General features: G+C 41.0%; 1 protein-coding gene across 1 annotated transcript in view; it reads left to right on the top strand.

Moving 5' to 3' along the window:
- The first annotated feature begins 3,576 nt into the window (after positions 1–3,576).
- The window catches only part of oca2 (oculocutaneous albinism II), a 46,442-nt gene continuing 35,018 nt past the window's right edge, over positions 3,577–15,000 (top strand). Inside the window, exons 1-5 of the mRNA XM_029429522.1 lie at positions 3,577–3,812; positions 11,763–11,858; positions 12,654–12,851; positions 13,591–13,648; positions 13,951–14,023. Of these exons, the coding sequence (XP_029285382.1) occupies positions 3,577–3,812; positions 11,763–11,858; positions 12,654–12,851; positions 13,591–13,648; positions 13,951–14,023 (661 nt within the window). The remainder of the gene's footprint in view (positions 3,813–11,762; positions 11,859–12,653; positions 12,852–13,590; positions 13,649–13,950; positions 14,024–15,000) is intronic.

Genomic DNA, 15,000 nt, shown 5'->3' with positions numbered 1-15,000 from the left:
TAGAAAACTTTCACTTCTGTCTTCCAGTCGTCGTTATGTTTGAAGTTCCTGTGCGTTGTGTGTTATGTGTGCGTTGTGTGTTGTGTGTGTTGTGTGTTATGTGTTGTGTGCGTTGTGTGCGTTGTGTGTGTTGTGTGTTGTGTGTGTTGTGCGTTGTGTGTTGTGTGTGCGTTGTGTGTTGTGTGTGTTGTGTGTTATATGTTGTGTGCGTTGTGTGCGTTGTGTGTGTTGTGTGTTGTGTGTTGTGTGCGTTGTGTGTGTTGTTTGTTGTGTGTGTTGTGTGTTGTGTGTGCGTTGTGTGTTGTGTGTTGTGTGTGCGTTGTGTGTGTTGTGTGTGCGTTGTGTGTGTTGTGTGTTGTGTGTGTGTTGTGTGTTGTGTGTTGTGTGTTGTGTGTTGTGTGTTGTGTGTGCGTTGTGCGTTGTGTGTGCATTGTGTGTGTTGTGTGTTGTGTGTGTTGTGTGTTGTGTGTGTTGTGTGTTGTGTGTTGTGTGTGTTGTGTGTTGTGTGTTGTGTGTTGGTGTGTGTTGTGTGTTGTGTGTTGTGTGTGTGTTGTGTGTTGTGTGTTCGTGTTACACTGGCGGTCTTTGTGTTAGTGTTTAAGCTTTACGTGTTAATACTCTTGTACAGTGTTGCTCCACAAAAGCTTTGTATAAACTAATATGTAAATAGTGATGTGGAGCAGGGGGGGGGGGCAGCAGGGGGGGTAAAGAATGTTCAGACATGAATCTGAACATTAAAACATTATAATCCTGCTGCTGCAGTCTTTACTGGCAGTGGACGAGTGTCGACATTAAGAAGCAGTGTGTGTTGTGTGTGTTGTGTGTGTTGTGTGTGTTGTGTGAGTTGTGTGTGTTGTGTGAGTGTGTGTGTTGTGTGTGTTGTGTGTGTTGTGTGAGTTGTGTGAGTTGTGTGTGTTGTGTGTTGTGTGTGTTGTGTGAGTTGTGTGAGTGTGTGTGTTGTGTGTGTTGTGTGAGTTGTGTGTGTTGTGTGTGTTGTGTGTGTTGTGTGAGTTGTGTGTGTTGTGTGAGTTGTGTGTGTTGTGTGCGTTTGTGTGCGTTGTGTGCGTTGTGTGTGTGTGTGAGTTGTGTGAGTTGTGTGTGTTGTGTGTGTTGTGTGTGTTGTGTGTGTTGTCTCTCACCTCTTCATCTTTCACCTCTTCATCTCTCACCTCTACATCTCTGACCTCTACATCTCTGACCTCTACATCTCTCACTTCTTCATCTCTGACCTCTTCATCTCTCACCTCTTCATCTCTGACCTCTACATCTCTGACCTCTACATCTTTCACCTCTTCATCTCTCACCTCTTCATCTCTCACCTCTTTCATCTCTGACCTCTTCATCTCTGACCTCTTCATCTCTGACCTCTACATCTCTGACCTCTTCATCTCTCACCTCTTCATCTCTCACCTCTTCATCTCTCACTTCTTCATCTCTGACCTCTTCATCTCTCACCTCTTCATCTCTGACCTCTTCATCTCTGACCTCTTCATCTCTGACCTCTACATCTCTGACCTCTACATCTCGGACCTCTTCATCTCTGACCTCTACATCTTTCACCTCTTCATCTCTCACCTCTTCATCTCTCACCTCTTCATCTCTCACCTCTTCATCTCTGACCTCTTCATCTCTGACCTCTACATCTTTCACCTCTTCATCTCTCACCTCTTCATCTCTCACCTCTTCATCTCTCACCTCTTCATCTCTGACCTCTTCATCTCTCACCTCTTCATCTCTCACCTCTTCATCTCTCACTTCTTCATCTCTGACCTCTTCATCTCTTACCTCTTCATCTCTGACCTCTTCATCTCTCACCTCTTCATCTCTCACCTCTTCATCTCTGACCTCTTCATCTCTGACCTCTACATCTCTGACCTCTTCATCTCTGACCTCTTCATCTCTCACCTCTTCATCTCTCACCTCTTCATCTCTCACCTCTTCATCTCTCACCTCTTCATCTCTGACCTCTTCATCTCTCACCTCTTCATCTCTCACCTCTTCATCTCTCACCTCTTCATCTCTCACCTCTTCATCTCTGACCTCTTCATCTCTGACCTCTTCATCTCTCACCTCTTCATCTCTGACCTCTTCATCTCTCACCTCTTCATCTCTCACCTCTTCATCTCTGACCTCTTCATCTCTCACCTCTTCATCTCTCACCTCTTCATCTCTCACCTCTTCATCATAAATATATAATCGATGGTGCAACTTTAAAGTTATAATCATCGAAATAAAATAGTTTTCCTGGAAACATTGCTTCAAATCGTTTGGGCTCTGATGTCACTCGTGAGCCTCTGTTTCTTTCACGTGAGCGATAATCCCTCAGAGTTCATGCAGCCGCACGTCTGCTGACCTCATCCTCTGAAGTCCCGCTGGGCGTCACGGCCGCCGTGCATCCGTCAGCTGATGCACGGCGGCCTCCCAGAGACTGAGACTCTTGTTGCTTTGTTTTTTACTTAATCACTTGCACGTATCTTTTATTATTGTTATTGTACAAACATATTCACACACAACACACAAAGTATCCTCCGCCGTTCTTCTTTCCTTTAGTTTAGAAACGGTTCTCGATCTTTTTACCCCAAAGACTCTTGGTGTCGGAGGAAGTGTAACGTTGTTTACGCAGACATGTTTACTCTTTATACGGAGCAGAAGAGAGAAACTGATCCTGTTGACTCTACAATCCATCTTCACAACGAGACGGAGGTTTCTGTCGTATTGATATTTAGATATCAATCCGCCCAGCCTCTGCGGCTGCTCTCAGCTCTGTGGAGCGTTGTTTTAGTGTCTTTCAGCTTATTGTTTTGATTTTCCAGCTCGGAAATTTACTGTTTTGGTTGACTTTCACGGCTCTCATAGCGTAAGCGGCAGCAGGAAGCTGTCTTCAGTGGAAATGCTCCAAAAACCCCCGATGTCCTCTGCAGAGAGACAAAGTAGTTCGCTCAGATATTTCCCTCAGGAGGTGGAGACCAAAACCGGAGCTAAAAGAGAATATGTGCGTTGTGTGTGTTGCTGTGTGTTATGTGCGTTGTGTGTGTTGTGTGTGTTGCCGTGCGTTGTGTGTGTTGTGTGTGTTGCTGTGCGTTGTGTGTGTTGCCGTGCGTTGTGTGTGTTGTGTGTGTTGCTGTGCGTTGTGTGTGTTGTGTGCGTTGCTGTGCATTGTGTGAGTTGTGTGTGTTGCTGTGCATTGTGTGAGTTGTGTGTGTTGTGTGAGTTGTGTGTGTTGCTGTGCGTTGTGTGTGTGCGTTGTGTGAGTTGTGTGTGTTGTGAGTGTTGTGTGCGTTGTGTGCGTTGTGTGTGTTGTGTGAGTTGTGTGTGTTGCTGTGCGTTGTGTGTGTTGTGTGTGTGCGTTGTGTGTGTGCGTTGTGTGAGTTGTGTGTGTTGTGTGTGTTGTGTGTGTGTGTTGTGTGTGTTGTGTGTGTGTGTTGTGTGTGTGTATTGTGTGCGTTGTGTGTGTGCGTTGTGTGAGTTGTGTGCGTTGTGTGTGTGCGTTGTGTGTGTGCGTTGTGTGAGTTGTGTGTTAGACCTGTGTTGTGAGCGTGAATCTAAACTGTGCTTCTGGCCTCCAGCAGTGTCACCATGTACTTGGAGAACAAAAACAACACGGAGCTGGAGATGTCTCTGGCGTCGGCCCAAGGCCATCAGGGCAGGAGCGGCCTGAGGTCGCCGGAGGCCGTGGCGGGAAACTTCGGGGAGCTGCGTCTCCTGCGGGACATCTCGGAGAGGAGGGATGCCCAGAAGCAGTCTGCGGTCCTGCCCTCGGGGCAGTGTGTCATCCACACGGAGGGCTTTGTCCCCGTTGGACAGGAGGCCGGGTACGTTCTGCTCTCTTATTGTGCTTCGTGATAAGATATCTCATTAGCTGGAGTTTAATTGATTATTCACAAGCTCTACGCTTTAATTTGGTTCAATGTCAGTGAGTCAAGAGATCGACAAACCAAAGAAACCAAAACCTCTAATCAAAAGTGAAACCTTCTTGGTGTTTATACGAGTTTATACTTTAAGGACTTTAAGGAAAAGGTTGGGGATCATCCCAAGAGGAGAGATTTCCCTCAGGAGCTGGAAACAGCAGCTCATTTGATTTAAAAGAATCGTGAAAGACGATTCTAAATGAAATCTTATTGTTGCTCCTTATCTGCTAAAGGTTCCTGTATCATCTTTAAACATGTCTGTGTTATGTCAGTGTGTCTGTATTATGTCTGTATTATGTCAGTGTGTCTGTATTATGTCAGTGTGTCTGTATTATGTCAGTGTGTCTGTATAATGTCAGTGTGTCTGTATTATGTCTGTATTATGTCAGTGTGTCTGTATTATGTCAGTGTGTCTGTATTATGTCTGTATTATGTCAGTGTGTCTGTATTATGTCTGTATTATGTCAGTGTGTCTGTATTATGTCAGTTGTCTGTATTATGTCTGTATTATGTCAGTGTGTCTGTATTATGTCTGTATTATGTCAGTGTGTCTGTATTATGTCAGTGTGTCTGTATTATGTCAGTATGTCTGTATTATGTCTGTATTATGTCAGTGTGTCTGTATTATGTCTGTATTATGTCCATGTGTCTGTATTATGTCTGTATTATGTCAGTGTGTCTGTATTATGTCTGTATTATGTCAGTGTGTCTGTATTATGTCAGTGTGTCTGTATTATGTCAGTGTGTCTGTATTATGTCAGTATGTCTGTATTATGTCTGTATTATGTCAGTGTGTCTGTATTATGTCTGTATTATGTCAGTGTGTCTGTATTATGTCAGTGTGTCTGTATAATGTCAGTGTGTCTGTATTATGTAGTGGTCTGTATTATGTCAGTGTGTCTGTATTATGTCAGTGTGTCTGTATAATGTCAGTGTGTCTGTATTATGTCAGTGTGTCTGTATTATGTCTGTATTATGTCAGTGTGTCTGTATTATGTCAGTGTGTCTGTATTATGTCAGTGTATCTGTATTATGTCAGTGTGTCTGTATTATGTCAGTGTGTCTGTATGTCTGTATTATGTCAGTGTGTCTGTATTATGTCAGTGTGTCTGTATTATGTCAGTGTGTCTGTATTATGTCTGTATTATGTCAGTGTGTCTGTATTATGTCAGTGTATCTGTATTATGTCAGTGTGTCTGTATTATGTCAGTGTGTCTGTATTATGTCAGTGTGTCTGTATGTCTGTATTATGTCAGTGTGTCTGTATTATGTCAGTATGTCTGTATTATGTCTGTATTATGTCAGTGTGTCTGTATTATGTCTGTATTATGTCAGTGTGTCTGTATTATGTCAGTGTGTCTGTATTATGTCAGTGTGTCTGTATTATGTCTGTATTATGTCAGTGTGTCTGTATTATGTCAGTGTGTCTGTATTATGTCATGTTATTAATGTCAGTGTGTCTGTATTATGTCTGTATTATGGTCAGTGTTCTGTATTATGTCTAGTGTGTCTGTGTCTGTAATTATGTCAGTGTGTCTGTATTATGTCTGTATTATGTCAGTGTGTCTGTATTATGTCCAGTGTGTCTGTACTTATGTCTGTATTATGTCAGTGTGTCTGTATTAGTCTGTATTATGTCAGTGGTGTCTGTATTATGTCAGTGTGTCTGTATTATGTCAGTATGGTCTGTATTTATGTCTGTATTATGTCAGTGTGTCTGTATTATGTCTGTATTATGTCCATGTGTCTGTATGATGTCTGTAATTATAGTCAGTTGTCTGTATTATGTCTGTATTATGTCAGTGTGTCTTTATTATGTCAGTGTGTCTGTAGTATGTCAGTGTGTCTGTATTATGTCAGTATGTCTGTATTATGTCTGTATTATGTCAGTGTGTCTGTATTATGTCTGTATTATGTCAGTGTGTCTGTATTATGTCAGTGTGTCCTGTATAATGTCAGTGTGTCTGTATTATGTTAGTGTGTCTGTATTATGTCAGTGTGTCTGTATATATGTCAGTGTGTCTGTATTATGTTCAGTGTGTCTGTAGATTGTCTGGTTATTAATGTCAGTGTGTCTGTATTAATGTCAGTGTGTCCTGGATTATGTCAGTGTAATCTTGTATTATGTCAGTGTGTCTGTATTATTCAGTGTGTCTGTTATGTCAGTGTGGTCTGTATTATGTCAGTGTGTCTGTATGATGTCAGTGTGTCCTTGTATTATGTCTAGTGATGTCATGTTAGTATGGTCTTGTATTATGTCCGTGTGTCTGTATTATGGTCAGTGTAATCTGTATTATGTCAGTGTGGGGTGTCTGTATTAATGTCAGTGTGTCTGTATTATGTTCTGTATTATGTCAGTGTGTCTGTATAATGTCAGTGTAGTCTGTATTAATGTGCCAGTGTGTCTGTATGAAGGTCAAGTGGTGGTCTGTATTATGTCAGTGTGTCCTGTAATGGTCTGTATTAATGTCAGTGTGTCTGTAGTAATGTCAGTAGTGTCTGTATTATGTCATGTGTCTGGTATTTATGTCAGTGTGTCCTGTAATTATGTCTGTATTATGTCAGTGTGTCTGTATTAATGTCAGTGTAGTACTGATCAGTGTGTCTGTATTGGTCCTGTATTATGTTAGTGGTGTCTGTATTATGTCAGTATGTCTGTATTATGTCTGTATTATGTCAGTGTGTCTGTATTATGTCTGTATATGTCAGTGTGTCTGTATTATGTCAGTGTGTCTGTATAATGTCAGTGTGTCTGTATTATGTTAGTGTGTCTGTATTATGTCAGTGTGTCTGTATAATGTCAGTGTGTCTGTATTATGTCAGTGTGTCTGTATTATGTCTGTATTATGTCAGTGTGTTCTGTATTATGTCAGTGTGTCTGTATTATGTCAGTGTATCTGTATTATGTCAGTGTGTCTGTATATGGTCCAGTGTGTCTGTATGTCTGTATTATGTCAGTGTGTCTGTATAATGTCAGTGTGTCTGTATTATGTCAGTGTGTCTGTATTATGTCTGTATTATGTCAGTGTGTCTGTATTATGTCAGTGTGTCTGTATTATGTCAGTGTATGTATTTGTCGTGTGTCTGTATTATGTCAGTGTGTCTGTATGTCTGTATTATGTCAGTGTGTCGGTATTATGTCAGTGTATTCTGTATTATGTCAGTGTGTCTGTATTATGTCAGTGTGTCTGTATTATGTCAGTGTGTCTGTATGTCTGTATTATGTCAGTGTGTCTGTATTATGTCAGTGATGTCTGTATTATGTCAGTGGTCTTATTATGTCAGTGTGTCTGTATTATGTCTGTATTATGTCATGTGCTGTATATGTTGTATTATGTCAGTGTGTCTGTATTAATGTCAGTTGTCGTATTATGTCCCTGGGTTGTATATGTCAGTGTGTCTGTATATGTCAGTGTGTCTGTATTATGTCAGTGTGTCTGTATTATGTCTGTATTATGTCAGTGTGTCTGTATTATGTCTGTATTATGTTTCAGTGTGTCTGTATTATGTCATGGTCTGTATTATGTCAGTGTGTCTGTATTATGTATTAGTAGTGTCTGTATAATGTCAGTGTGTCTGTATTATGTCATGTGTGTCTGTATTATGTCAGTGTGTCTGTATAATGTCAGTGTGTCTGTATTATGTCAGTGTGTCTGTATTATGTCTGTATTATGTCAGTGTGTCTGTATTATGTCAGTGTGTCTGTATTATGTCAGTGTATCTGTATTATGTCAGTGTGTCTGTATTATGTCAGTGTGTCTGTATTATGTCAGTGTGTCTGTATAATGTCAGTGTGTCCTGTATTATGTCAGTGTGTCTGTATTATGTCTGTATTATGTCAGTGTGTCTGTATTATGTCAGTGTGTCTGTATTATGTCAGTGTATCTGTATTATGTCAGTGTGTCTGTATTATGTCAGTGTGTCTGTTATTATGTCTGTATTATGTCAGTGTGTCTGTATTATGTCAGTGTATCTGTATTATGTCAGTGTGTCTGTATTATGTCAGTGTGTCTGTATTATGGTCAGTGTGTCTGTATGTCTGTATTATGTCAGTGTGTCTGTATTATGTCAGTATGTCTGTATGTCTGTATATGTCAGTGTGTCGTATTATGTCTGTATTATGTCAGTGTGTCTGTATTATGTCAGTGTGTCTGTATAATGTCAGTGTGTCTGTATTATGTTAGTGTGTCTGTATTATGTCAGTGTGTCTGTATAATGTCAGTGTGTCTGTATTATGTCAGTGTGTCTGTATTATGTCTGTATTATGTCAGTGTGTCTGTATTATGTCAGTGTGTCTGTATTATGTCAGTGTATCTGTATTATGTCAGTGTGTCTGTATTATGTCAGTGTGTCTGTATGTCTGTATTATGTCAGTGTGTCTGTATAATGTCAGTGTGTCTGTATTATGTCAGTGTGTCTGTATTATGTCTGTATTATGTCAGTGTGTCTGTATTATGTCAGTGTATCTGTATTATGTCAGTGTGTCTGTATTATGTCAGTGTGTCTGTATGTCTGTATTATGTCAGTGTGTCTGTATTATGTCAGTGTGTCTGTATTATGTCAGTGTGTCTGTATTATGTCAGTGTGTCTGTATGTCTGTATTATGTCAGTGTGTCTGTATTATGTCAGTGTGTCTGTATTATGTCAGTGTGTCTGTATTATGTCAGTGTGTCTGTGGCCAGAAAGGCCGTTCACTTCTTCGGTGCTGAAGGTTTTGCTCGTTCTCTTCTGACCCAGAGTGTTACATTTTTCAGGAGATGTCTGAACATACTTGGAAAAAGTTGTAATTTTCTCGTAATCACACACACACACACACACACACACACACACACACACACACACCCACACACACACACACACACACACACACACACACACACACACACACACACACACACACACTCACGCACACACACACACACACACACACACACACACACACACACAGGTCTAAGTCTGTGTGGCTGTGGGTGTGTATCTCAGTCACTCAGGGGGGGGCTAATCTCAAACCTGTGGTCGTGATGTTATTGGGATTAAACTGAGGAATTCTTTGCTTCATGAACTAAATCAAAGTTCCATGTGACGAAGAGCGTTCACATGTGCGTCTCCTGCGGTGCTTCGGATTATCTGGATTGACGTTTTTTTTTGTTGCAATGAATTCTCTTTTATGTCTGAGGATCAATCAGGATGTAACGTTGAGTTCCTGAGGATCAAACGTTAAAGCACACGTAGAGAGATGTGAACTGGACACACACAAGTTAAGACTTTAATAGACAATAAATACATGAAAAGAAAGAAGTAGAAGAAATGTGATAACAAAGTGAAACCTGCTGTTTACAGTAATTAAAGATGTGAACATGATTGCATCTGACATGTTGACAATATTCTTCCAGCCAATTAGCTCAAACCTCAGCAGACAGAACGCCGCCGTGTTGGAAGCTGTCAGGATGTCTGGCGCTTTGAACGGAGGCATAAAGGATGAGAGTGAAAGAGCTCGGAGTTATCGGACTTAAAGGTTACAGAAACAAATGCTAATTTACTTTCCTTTCGTCTCCTTGTGGAAAAGAAGTCTTTTCTACGTCAAAAGAAAATGTGTTAAATGTCACATTCGATCAATCAAAACTCGCAGACACAAACCCCCAGAACCCCCAACTCTTTAGTTCCTCTCAGATCTACAGTGCGCTTTAGCGTCTTTAAGCACATTGTTTTGGTTTAACAGTTCGCGACTTGCAGCTGTTTTGGTTCCCTCTCTCCGCTGCATCATTTCCAGCCAACATGATCTCATAATTAGCACATCTCTTTCACGGACATTGCGCGTGTCATCTCTACGCGTTTACGTGGTTTACGTTGTGAATTCAATTCATTAGTCAGGTTTAGGAAAAGATCGTGGTTTCGAAATAAGAACATTTGTTATGTAACTTCTGACATTGCGACGTTAGTGAAATATGTACGTTGTGTAAGAAAAGTGAATTAAATACGCTGACTCTTTATACTTTGACATCTGACTTCCGAAAAATTGCTGCTTCGTGAGAAAGAAGGAAAAGCGTTGTGATGACATGCGTAATGACTTGGCGTGTTTTGGTGATAGCAGTTTGTTCCAGCTGCAGGAGGCGCTGTACGCTACCTGCCCAGTGGAGACCAAAACAAAGAGCTAAAAGGAGTTAATATTGGATTTAAATTCATCAAGTGGCCAGAAACTGGAGTATCTGTTGTGCGTGTAAACTTGGCAACCTGGCAAACCGATGCATTGTATACAAAGAAACAAAGTCACACAATAAGCCAGTAAAACAAAGAACACATCCTGTAAAATACGCCCTAACTCCCATTGGTAGATATTAATCACAATGACCCTTCACACCGCTGTATAACTAAGAGGTCAGAGTCTGGGCTCTAAATCCCTCAAAGATTCGTCTGTAACGTGTGACCGAACAACATCCGTGCCAAGTCACATCTCGGGGACGGGATCAGAGTCGTGTCGGAGCGAGAAGAGGGGAGAAAACATTAGTAAACCGTAAATCTCTTTATAGTTGTATAAGAGTATGGAAGAGGATTAATGTGACAGATTTCCCTAATGTAATCTTCTCCTTTATCTGCCAGTCACTGAATCAAAGCGCCCGACTGTCTGCAGCGGGTTCGGTGTCTCCTGAAACACGTCAACACAAGGCTTTAGGAATGACTGAATTACCTCCTAAAAAACTAACATTTCCTCATAAAAATACTCTAATTAACCAGAATGCACCACAGAAATTCTTACTGCTGAGTTGAAGCGCCAAACCCCTTCAAGATTATAAGATTAGCCGAGGGGGGACCTTTTAAATTTCAGAAAGATTTCCATCTAACAGTTTTGCCTCAGAGGGTTGGTGTTCCATTACATAACGATTCCCATGACGTCTCAACGTAATTGCTGAAATGACAGCGGGCTTGATGAAGTAGAGGATTGGTGTTTTTTTTCATAACGTGCCAGAGGACGCCATTAGAACCTTTAAAAATCTTTTCACGTGAAAAGATTCTCAACGAGAAGCAGATTTAAATACACACAATGTAAAACAATAAGAAAAGCTGGAGTTTGGTGTGGTGGTGCAGCAGTGGTGCATCATGGGAGTTTGGTGTGGTGGTGCAGCAGTGGTGCATCATGGGAGTTTGGTGTGGTGGTGCAGCAGTGGTGCATCATGGGAGTTTGGTGTGGTGGTGCATCATGGGAGTTTGGTGTTGTGGTGCATCATGGGAGTTTGGTGTGGTGGTGCAGCAGCGGTGCATCATGGGAGTTTGGTGTGGTGGTGCATCATGGGAGTTTGGTGTGGTGGTGTAGCAGTGGTGCATCATGGGAGTTTGGTGTGGTGGTGCATCATGGGAGTTTGGTGTGGTGGTGCAGCAGCGGTGCATCATGGGAGTTCTCCTCTCTCTGGTTCAAAGGTTAAACATCAGAGTTTCTCCTGCACGCTGTTCGGCTGCCGCTAACGTTTGTTCAGCTTGTTTCTCTGAGAACTTAAGATCCAGAAGTTCAGGACTAAAATCCTTCATCCACTTTCCGTGCATGTGCGTTTTCCATTTTTAGGACAGGTACAGAAGACAGATATTTAGAGTGGTGTGTGTGTGTGTGTGTGTGTGTGTGTGTGTGTGTGTGTGTGTGTGTGTGTGTGCAAAAGGCGCAGTAATGATCTCCTCCGGTGTCGAGTCACCAGCTGCTCTCCCACCTTGCTGCCTCCCGTAGGTGACGAAGGGGTTGGGCGAGCAGCGTTCACCGGTGTCTGACAGCTGTGTCGGGACAGTTGACGGCTTCTCTTCTGGGGTCAAAGGACAGATTTATATTCAGCCATTTGGTTTTTTTTAACTCATTGCATTTTTTTTTTTCAGGCACAATTTCAGCTTGGTCAATATTCTGAGAGGAAAAAGAAATTCAGCAAACCTGACGGAGCGGTCGCCGCTGCTCAGACTGTCTCAGGATGACAGGTGAGTGTTTCCTCACGCTTTCGATTAAACTATGGAAGCCCAAAGCACCCAATATTAAATAAATACATAAACGTGACACTGCAGAATAATTAATAACATATAATACTCTCTCTTTCTTTTTTTAAATTTAATTAATTAATTATTTTATTTTGTTTTATAATATCTTTAATGTTTGTAATGTGTATAATATGTAAATTAACCAATAACTTATGTAAAAGTTTAATAACTTATGATTGCGCAACTCATTAGGATTAAATGTGACTTCAAAACATTGACTACTAATGTTTCGGAGTTTTCTTTTTGGACATTTATTTCATTGTAGAATTCAAAATACTCTTTTTAAAAGTCTGTTTTTATTTCATAATGTCACTTTTCATGTGTTTCAAGCAGGAAGAAAGTCTTTGTGACATCGGGCGAGTCCCAGGAATCTGTATAAAGAAAAGCGACATGAAATAAAACGGGAAATACAGAAGAATAACATATTATAATAATACGTTTGAGTTCAAATAAATTCACAATTTATTTGCAACATTAACATATTTTACCCAATGTATTCACAGGATTATTATAACTTTGTTTTATTCATTTAAAACACTTTGGGCTCCATAATGTGAAAGTGTGCATCTGATTTACTGAAGCAGTTTTAGTCATTTTGTGTCTCTTTGTTATTGTTTTTGTCCTTGTAAGCTTTCAATTTCCGAGCTTACATCCACAGCCGGTGTCCTTCATACTAAAGTGTTCTCACCGCTGTAGTGGTGCGAGCCCAGAGGCCTGACGGTGCTTATTCTCCCCCAGTATGACCTACATGACCTTACACGACCCCGGCTTTGTTGGAGAGGAAGAGCCCTGGGACAACGGCTCTCCGGATCTGGAGAGGAGGTTCCGGCTGGGCAGCGAGGTCACCAGTCTGTCCATCTCCCGCTCCAGCTCCTCGGAGAAGAGCGACCCGCTGGAGAACCTCAACCTCAGCTTCAGGCTCAGCAGCAGCATGAAGTGAGACAGTAGGAAGCTCACTGGTGCTTATCCAAACCCCGTAATATGTTTTTGTTTAGTTTTGATTTTACTTTCTTTAAGAGACCTGAAGAGGTCAAACTAAGTCAAGTTGGTCTTACCGTAATGAAAATTAAAAAATTGCGATCAACATTGAAACGTAGCTGCAGGAATGTCGCGTGACAACGCCAACGTTTTATTGTGATGTTGCTATCAGACCAACGTTAGCTTCAGTTCAGCGTTAGTTGTGAGAGAACAGATTGTGTTTAGCTAACATCACAAGACACTTCCCGAGTCTTCGAATGACCAACAAGGTTTGATGTTTTTGTCTTTGTTGAGAAGTTCTCACGTTCAGCAAAGTTGCGTTTTTCCTTCACGTGTGAAACTCGTGAATGTGTCAGGTAAACCATCAGGTAGCATCATGACGAGATTCACTGACAGCTTAGTCCTCCAATCAGGACGATGCTATTCCTGCTAATGTTACATCATTTTTAATATTATGTATTTAATATTTAAACTCCACGTCGCTGGAATTTAACAAGAAAAAAACAGAAAATTAGAGAAAAGTCCAGAAAAAGAAATAGAATTCTGTGTTTTTTCATTATTTCATAAACTGGTAAGAATTTCGGGACTCCTTGGATTCATCTCGCGACCTCCTGACCTCTAGGTTGGATACCACTATTATACTGACTATTGTTCTATTTCATTGTCTTGATTTATCTGCTTTCTCTCGTCTTTTCAGATGCTGCTTCAAAATGTCCAAAATTGCCACAATGTTCACTCTCGTGGTTCTCTGCAGCGTAAGTGAGAAACTGACACTTTAGGTTTAATAACACAAAAGCATCATATCTTTAAATTTAATGACTTATTTATTTATCTTCAATGAATAGTTGGACGCATTTGGAAATATGTTTATTTGCTTTCAGAGAGTGAGATGAGAAGATTTAAACTCTCATAAACAAACAGGACGGAATTTAAATGCACACTTCCCTACTTCCCTTCCAGTATCTGTTTTGTTTCCTTATTTCTCAGCATCTCGATGTCTCTTGTAGAAACTGTGGACGCAGTGAATAATCAGCTGATGAATGTTTTCTGGTTGCAGCTGTTCTTCAGCATGTATCCCGACCGAGACAACCCCTGGAGGATGCTGGCTGTGTCCTCCACAGAGAGTTTCTGTATCCTTTCCCGCTGCGCCGCTGTCCAGGAAGCACGTTATTGTGTTGTGTTCTGAAATTAGATGCAGAAAAGTGCATTGTGTGTCTCTTTGTAGTCATGTTGTGTCTCTTTGTAGTCGTTTTGTGTCTCTTTGTGGTCGTTTTGTGTCTCTTTGTGGTCATTTTGTGTCTCTTTGTGGTCATTTTGTGTCTCTTTGTGGTCATTTTGTGTCTCTTTGTAGTCGTTTTGTGTCTCTTTGTGGTCATTTTGTGTCTCTTTGTGGTCATTTTGTGTCTCTTTGTGGTCATTCTGTGTCTTTTTGTGGTCATTTTGTGTCTCTTTGTGGTCATTTTGTGTCTCTTTGTGGTCATTTTGTGTCTCTTTGTGGTCATTTTGTGTCTCTTTGTGGTCGTTTTGTGTCTCTTTGTGGTCATTTTGTGTCTCTTTGTGGTCATTCTGTGTCTCTTTGTGGTCATTTTGTGTCTCTTTGTAGTCGTTCTGTGTCTCTTTGTAGTCATGTTGTGTCTCTTTGTAGTCGTTTTGTGTCTCTTTGTAGTCATTTTGTGTCTCTTTGTAGTCAGTTTGTGTCTCTTTGTAGTCATGTTGTGTCTCTTTGTAGTCATGTTGTTTCTCTTTGTAGTCGTTTTGTGTCTCTTTGTAGTCATTTTGTGTCTCTTTGTAGTCGTTCTGTGTCTCTTTGTAGTCATGTTGTGTCTCTTTGTAGTCGTTTTGTGTCTCTTTGTGGTCATTTTGTGTCTCTTTGTGGTCATTTTGTGTCTCTTTGTGGTCATTTTGTGTCTCTTTGTGGTCATTTTGTGTCTCTTTGTGGTCATTCTGTGTCTCTTTGTGGTCATTTTGTGTCTCTTTGTAGTCGTTTTGTGTCTCTTTGTGGTCATTTTGTGTCTCTTTGTGGTCATTTTGTGTCTCTTTGTGGTCATTCTGTGTCTCTTTGTGGTCATGTTGTGTCTCTTTGTGGTCATTTTGTGTCTCTTTGTAG

This window comes from Cottoperca gobio, chromosome 4 (genome assembly GCF_900634415.1).
Source record: "Cottoperca gobio chromosome 4, fCotGob3.1, whole genome shotgun sequence".
Taxonomy (NCBI): Eukaryota; Metazoa; Chordata; class Actinopteri; order Perciformes; family Bovichtidae; genus Cottoperca; species Cottoperca gobio.
Note: the sequence above shows the minus strand (reverse complement) of the source record. Positions and strands in the feature narration are given on the sequence as shown.